Genomic DNA, 8,348 nt, shown 5'->3' on the forward strand with positions numbered 1-8,348 from the left:
ATTCTTCAGCAATCTTCAACCAATATCAAAACTCAAAAACCCTAACTTCTAATTTCACTTCTTTCTTCGAGCCTGAATCAACCACGGACAGTAACACCATTACCACCAACTACAACATGATCTTCTCCACTTTCTGCCGATCACATAACTTCAATTTGATTTCTCTCAACTCGCAAATGAAAAAGAACGAAAGAGAAGAAGAATGAAGAAAGAGAAAGAGGAAGATTGAATGAACTTATCTGCTCGATGGGTTCTGATAAGGCCAAAGGCAAATGATAAAGACAACCACCCAAATGATATGGGGAGCCAGGTCGATTATGAAAAAAATATTTTGTCCTTCATACATATCTAATGATTGCTTCCTCGTCTGGTATCCGATTGATACGTTCGAATGGTCCATTCCGCATAACTTTTCGAGATCTATTCAACGATACTAGTTTCGTATCCAGAACACTGTTAGATTAATTTCTATTAATCAAGATCTATACCAACTAATCAAGTCATTATCGACTAGAACGTCTCTTGACTGGTCTAACAACGTTGAGAGCTTGAGGGTCTTTACAATAACAATTCTTGTATAAATGAAATTCCTAAGCTTGCAAGGGTGGTAGATCATGATGAAGACAAAGGAAAGCCTCTTATTTCTGATGAATGAATTTATATTTTTGATAAGATAGGTAGAGAGTTTATGGGTGGTGTTGAAGCAGTTATACTTAATGTGGATAAGTACAAGCTAGTTACTGGTTACAAGATTAGGTTTTTGAAAAATGGAAAGACTTGTTATACTGCAAAGTGTAAAGAAGATGGTTGTTCATGGAGGATTCACTTTGGGTCTGTCAATGGTGACACTTCTTGGTTCCTTATGAAATATGCTAATATTCTTCATAGATCAATGGTGTTCATATTAGTCCACATTACTATTTTTTTTTCTTTTTCATGGTGTTCACAGTGGTGTACATAGATTTGTGCCCTATGTATGTAGGCTTTTTAGGTGTAAATTATGGTGCATGTTACTTATTTTAGGTTTTTTATGTAGTATATGTCCAGAGTGGTGTACAATTGTGTGCATCTTGTATATGTAGGCTTTTTTACGTGTAAATTGTGGTGTACTTATTTTGATATGTACACCATCCAAACATAACACCCACGACTTTAACCCGGACAGAAAAGTTATACCAAAATTTGATGTAGCCTAGGACTTTGAGGAAGAAATTGTATAGATCGTTGAGGTGTTCCAGTGTAAACAAACCTGAAGGATGCTAAATCCGAATTTGGGAGAAGAACAATTAAAATTTTCCGGACATTTTCGATCAAGAATGTAATAAAAGTAAGCAGAAATCTAATAATTAATTAACTGAGTGGAAATTGGAAGAACGAAATCAATCGAAGAATCTTGATAAAGATTAATTGAATAATATTGATGAAGATCAATTAATGAATCTTGATAAAGAAAAAGGTAAGATATAATAAAACGCAAAATCTTGATGATTTGGGGAAAGTTGAATCAGCAAAAAACGACAAATTTCTTGTTTGAAGTAAAAGAAGAAATTAATGAAACCCTAAAGGTCCAGGTAATCTCCGCGAGAGTTTATTAACCATGGTAGTCAAGACTGATGAGAGAGAGAGTGAAAAATTTATTCGTAATCTACCTACGCGAAAGATTTTTTTCCGGGTGCTAACAAGAAGGAACAATTGTTGTTAAATCATTGAGAAGATTTTGGGCTTGAACGCTGGGGATCTGCTGTAATTAGAAATGGCTATGTAGAGGGTTGCGACTGTGATTAGGCTAGGTTTAGTAATGCAATTATTTTCCAAAAAGAACTTTCAAAATGTATAAGTTGTAAAAAAATTGATAATAGTGTTTGGTAAAAGATATTGGAAGTGCTTTTGATCCAAAACACTTCCAAATTTCCCAAACTTGTAAAGGATGGGGAAGAGATTTTAAAAAGTTAGAAAATTTAAGTTTTGGTCCCACCTAATTTAATGCTTGATCTATCATTTTTATCCTTATTTTATTTTATAAATTACAATAATTACCCTTAAAATTGTATATACAATCAATTTTTTTTATTCCTTAAATACTACTCCCTCCGTTCTTTTTTAATAAGCCAGTTTTGTTTTTAGCGAAATTTAAGGAAATTAAGAGAATTAATCATTGAAAGTGGTCCTCATGACACTTGTCAATAAAAGAAGTGAAGTGAAATGGTCCCCATGACACTTGTTAGCAAAAGAAGTAAAGTGAAGTGGTCCACATGACACTTGTCATCAAAAGAAGTTAAGAGAAAAGTGGTCCCAAAAAATAAAATAACATTTGACTTTCCCAATTAGGAAACTGGCCTATTTTTTGAAACTTTTATTTATAGAAACTGGCCTATTAAAAAAGAACGGAGGGAGTATTATTATCTTTTTATTTTCACACTATTTTACCATTTTAATGAACTTTTTATTTTAATTTATTAAATAAAATAAGTGCAAATATTAAATACTTAATTGGGTCGATAAACCGAGCAAAGCGAAGGAGGGAGGGAGGACCTTCTATATGGTCACTTTTTTTTGTAAAATGTAAGTGACCAATTGACACAAAAAGATTGGAAATGATCAGGGCCGAAAAACCAGAAATGCTCATCTGAATCAAATTTTCATTTTTTTCCTTTAGACATTTTCGTAAATAAACCAAACAGGAAGGGTAGATGTGTCAAACGAAAAGAAGAAAACCCGAGTCATAAATTGATTTATTGAGGTCATTTTCGTCAAAGTGACATAAAGGTTGCGTGATCGAATCTCGGCCACCTCTAATTTTTAGTTTTCTTTTTTTCCTTCTTCTTCATTCTCCTTCGATTTTTTCATCCAAACAAGTTCATCATATCAACTGCTCCTATCTTCTTCTCAGAAGTTTCCTTCCACCACCATCATCACCATCCTCAGCGATGCCAGATTCTCCACCATATCATCACTTCCATCGTTTTTACTATCATCAGAAGATTTAGGTTTTTTACTCATCTTTCAAGTTAATTTCAGTGACCTAATTTCTCTAGAAATTCAGTACCCTAATTTCTTCGTTCTTTGATGTGCAATTGCCTTGTCCTACTCATTGGTGTGATTTTTCCTTCAATTTCAGTGTTGTTGAACTAATTTGTTCACCAAACAATGAAATTGAAGAGGAAATCGACGAAATTTCACTCCCTAATTAAAATCGAAGGAACACACTCACAATCTTCAAAACAATTAGTAAGAACTACCTGTACGCCTTAATTGCATGATAGAATTGCTGGGTTTCAGTCACAACCAAATCAAAATCAGGTAGTAGTTCAGTTGAAGTATGTAGTATCAGTGCAAGCTTAGTTCAGTTAGAGTGTTGTAGTAGTTCAGTTGAAGTTTGTAGTATCAGTGCAAGCTTAGTTTGTCAATATTACCTGTTTGTTACCATCGTAGATGCGAAGTCCTCGACCTTGAGATCTAGTTGAGAATGAGAAAGATGAAGAAAAAAATACGCGCAATGAAAGGCGACGGGCTTTGTGCGCACAAAGGAAGCTTGAAAAACAAAATATGGCAGCAATAGTACCACTGCGTAAAAGTCAAAGGCTAACTCTCTGCAGGCGCAAAGTCCACAAAACCTTGAGTGTGATGTATCCCGTAAGAGAAAATAGTCAAGTGTTATGGGATTAGAAAAAAGGCGCGTAGAAGAACAACAGTTACAGCAGTTAGCAATTGCGACTCGGGAATCTATAAAGATCTGAATAGAAGTTTTCTTTTTGTAGCTTATCAAATTAGTACAATTTTGTTTTACAAATTAGAATTATGATAACATTTGTCTGAACATCTCTTTTACGAGTTTTTTTCTCTACAAATTTGAATCAGCGCAATCACGTAGTGGTGTCGTTTTGTCAAGTTTTTCGGTCAGCCCTCCTACTGTGGCATTGGTTGTACTAGCTAATTTTAGTTTGATTTTTTGTTTAAAAGTTTTATCCATAATAAAAACTAATAAAGTAAAATAATCTTTTTTAACAATCATAAAGAGTATTACATTAACTAGTTGGAAGCCTAACAAACTAAGCTCCAACAATGTACTACTACATTAATTGAACAGGTTGTCGTGCTAGCCTACCAGCGAGCCTCATGGGTAACCTATCCAAGGGAGCCGAAGCGGATGGGGGCTGAGATTGTGTCACAAGGGGGGCAAGCTAACTCTACATTCCATGTTAATTCCTGCAATATCACGTCATTGGGGGCTCGAACATGCGACCTCCTGGAATGTATGAAACTTTGGAAAACGGGGATGACCAGCTGAGCTAGGTGCCCAATTTTTTTGATAAACAAAGAAATTTTTCATTAAAGGAAATTCAAGGTTACAATGAATTTAAGATCAAAATAAGAGAATACAAAGTAACAAGAACATACCGTAAAAGTACAATACCGAGACGTGACAATTTAAATGTCTTCCTACGATCTTTCAAGCTATATTACAGCCATTATAGTTGAAGAGAAACAACTCAACCCCATCCAACAAACAATTCAAATACTGAACTTAAATCTAAGAAAACATATAACCCATGTAAAGAAACGAGAGATTAAAGATATTTTCGATTTGACTTGGGATGATATAATTGATGCAAATAAGCTTATGGCACTGCATAATTCAAGTTACAATCAACTTCTCCCTTCCATGTTCGTCAATTCCAATTTTATCATCAATAACAACCTTATTCAAAAGAAATTTCTTGTAAAGAATTCGTTCTTCTTTTTATTAATTCTGAAGTTAACCAAAAGAAATTTCTTTAACAACTATGAATTCTCTCACCTAATCCTATAAACACGGATAACAATAAAGGAAAAAAAAGAAGAAAATGTTTAAATTCAAATAAAAAAAAAGATTCTGTTATGTGGGGATCAATAGGAAAGGGAGGAATTTTCCAGCTGGTGTTCCTTCTTCTCTACCAAGTTCTTCAGTATTCGAATCGCCCTTCCAACCTAATTTACAAAACTTCTGCTCTACTTAACTAACAAAAAATAAATAATAAAAAGAAATAGAATGAAATAAGTTACAAACTCCGCCGATTTAGATTTATGTTGCCTCTCGACTATATCATTGTAAGTGTTCTCCACACCAGGCTCAAGCCAAGTAATCCTTCCCAGTTGGGTAAAAAATGCACCCTTTACAAAGGGGGATTTCTTTTTTTTTTTTGGTTGGTATGCACTGATCGCTTGAGCTTTTCCTTCAAGAGTTACCACCGAAACAAAAGTTTTCATATGAGGAATTGCCTGAAATATTTGACATCTTCGCTAAGTTGCTCATGATCACTAAAATTAACAAGTGCTGCAATCTTTGGATCATACCACAAAAGATTGTGATCACCATACTGCAGTAAAAGTTTGTTGTTCTTTGTAATAGCAGATGGCTGGTAAGTGTGGTCTTTCTTTAGGTATTCCTTACTGAACTCCTTGCTCCAAACCCACTCACATTTGTGCACCTTCCCTTCCTTCCTTTTTAGGGCCCATATGTTTAATTGTTTGCCTTTGTTCTTATGAACAAGACAAAGAAAACCGCCCAATACGCGGAGTCGAAAATTATCAAGTGACAAGGACGCACCAGATGGATTGACATTCTCGAAAAGCCAGAAACAAGGTGGTGATAGAAAATCCCTAAACTCCTCGGTTACTAGATCGAAGGCGACAATCTTCCGCTGTTTATAATCTAACCAATGTAGAACTCCATCAACAAGAACACCAGGTGAATCGCATAAGCGGTAACTGATTTCTCCTTTATTTCTCCATCCATAACCACTACCGATAGTGTATACCTCCACTTGTCCAAGGTCTGGATCATCATTATTATCAGAATAATAAACTCTAATAACCTTATACTCATCCGTGGAACGAGCATAACCAAACCCACTAACAACTAGTCGACCATCGTCCATTATTGATGTTCTTATCGGTGGAAGAGTAATAAATTCTTCCGGAATGAAGGGATTAAAGACGAAGACAGGATCATGTATGTTGAGCATTACTATAGCCAAACAAACCAAACCATTAGATGAACCAACTATGATATCATTATCGAACCAGTTCGCAACATTACGACGCTGTCGCTCGTATCTAGAAACCTCATACCAAGGGTACTGCTTATTGAAATCAACCGCACCGTCTATGTTAATTCCATCGTGTGCTTTCTCCGTGTAGAAAAATCTGGCATTGTTATGCTTTTCATAACCTTCAAACCCTAACGCAATAAAGGTACCTACCTTAACATGATCGAGGAGCTTTCTCCATGTTCTGCATACATGCTTGCACTGTAACTTGGTCTCAACTGGCAACCTTGAAAGTATCTCTGGTATAACATCCTCAGGAAGTTTCTCCATCGATCCTAATTCCAAATCTCAATTGATCTTTATAGATATTTATTATTTTTTTGACAATAAACTAAGACGTAGAGGAGCATACAATATCCAGGATTTATAGGGTAAGCATCCTGGTTACGGAAGGAATTTAACAAACGTTTCCTTGTATGCGATTGACTCGGTTTCCGTATATACATACGACCAAAATCCAATGAGACCCACCATTGAAGGATGGGGAATGCAGCTTATCACAGATTCGCACAATCCACCTTTTATGATAAGTAGACTAGCTTGTTGGAACATGGATGGACCCAGCTTTTATAGATGAACGATTTTTTTAGAGGCCATGATTTTTTATTTTTTTTTAAGTATCACGATTTTATTAAGCCACCTTCCCTATAGTTATAAGGGGTGTCCTAAAAACATTGAAATGACTAACCTATTTTTTAACCTAATTTAATTTAAAACCAACCCAATAACCACCTATATGTATATATATATAACCACCACCTCCTCCCACCACCACCTCCCACCATCGCCGATTACCATCACCACCACCTCCGATTATCACCACCTCCGATTATCACCACCACAATCACCGATTACCACCACCACCACTACCCACCACCGCCGATTACCACCACCACCAAGCACCACCACCAATATATATATATATAACTTAATTTAAAACATTAGATTCTGATTCGGCCTCTTGAATCAACAACATCGAACTAACACCACTATCAACAACTCTACCTCAAACTTCCTATTGATTTTACTGGTTTGATTCACTTTTTCTCAAATCGCCAGGAATAAGAAGAAGAAAGAGAGAGAAGAAAATAGAAATATACTAGATTACTGCTGCAGCAGTGGGGGGACGACGAAGAGAACCGATGAAGAAACAAACGCAGAGATACCTGCTCTAGCATCATTCTCACATTTCCTCCCACTCCCACCAAACCCACCATCATTCACTTCAGTGTTAGATTTTATTTCTTGGCAGCATACACAAACCAACTATTTTCGCCATCAAATCAGCCAGTGATGAGTGCTAAAAAGTGCATATTTCTATATATTTTTCTTGGCATTTAACTCATCTTTTGTGCAGTAATTCTACATTTTATCCCATATTCTGTATTTTCATTGTTTTCAAGAATAAATATTTTTCTTACTTAATTTTGCATTTTTAGGTAATAAATAAAGTCTGGATGACTTGCGGAGCGGAAAAGAGCAGAAAAGTAGTAGAAAGCCGGAAGAAATTACGCAAGGAAGACGCAAAGAATGGAGCGCACGTCCAAAAAGCTAGGATTGGGCTCAAGAAGGAAGAATTGTTCTTAAAGAAGATATGGGCTTGGCATACCCAAGGCCCAAAACCCTTACCCAAACCCATTTTCTATATCCATACCCGCCTCCATTCTCAGCCGTTAGATCGGATCCATCTCATCATCCAATGGTCGCTTCTTCATCGTTCATCAAAATCTGAAGTCCCTGCAAAACACCATAGTACCTAAATTCCAAGCCTTCAGATTAGATCACATTTAGATCCTACGGTCGCTTCTTTGCCTGCGCATCAAATCTCGATACTTCCGCTTAACACTACAACACCTAACCTCGATCTTCGCCTTTGAAGCATTGGATTGATTGAGCAGTGGGGAGAAACTAGTGCTCACTAGTGACTGTGACCAAGCTAGTTCTCTTCCCACTCTAGTTGTATGCATAGGCTCCCAACTTTGCCTTTCATTTTTTGTTCTTGCTCACCTTCACCATCTCCACTGCCCTTGGCTAAAAACAGCCTTGGTTTGTTCCATTTCCTCCATTGTTTCCTTAGTTTTGTGTCTAATGTTAGTTCACTGTTATGTTAGTTTTGTGTTTAATGTTTAGTTTCTCAAATGTTAGGATTAGTTTACTGTTGTGAGTCAATGCTAGGTTAGATCCTTAGGCATTGAGTTGATTGAGCAGTGGGGAGAAACTAGTGCTCACTAGTGACTGTGAGCAAGCTGGTTCTCTTCC

General features: G+C 36.3%; 1 protein-coding gene across 1 annotated transcript; it reads right to left on the bottom strand.

Moving 5' to 3' along the window:
* Window positions 1–5,243: 5,243 nt before the first annotated feature.
* On the bottom strand, window positions 5,244–6,359 carry LOC113352186 (F-box protein At3g07870-like). Its single transcript, XM_026596036.1, has one exon. The coding sequence runs from the start codon at window positions 6,357–6,359 to the stop codon at window positions 5,244–5,246; it is 1,116 nt and encodes a 371-aa protein (XP_026451821.1).
* Between the last annotated feature and the right edge of the window lie 1,989 nt (window positions 6,360–8,348).

Source organism: Papaver somniferum, chromosome 2 (genome assembly GCF_003573695.1).
Source record: "Papaver somniferum cultivar HN1 chromosome 2, ASM357369v1, whole genome shotgun sequence".
Lineage (NCBI taxonomy): Eukaryota > Viridiplantae > Streptophyta > Magnoliopsida > Ranunculales > Papaveraceae > Papaver > Papaver somniferum.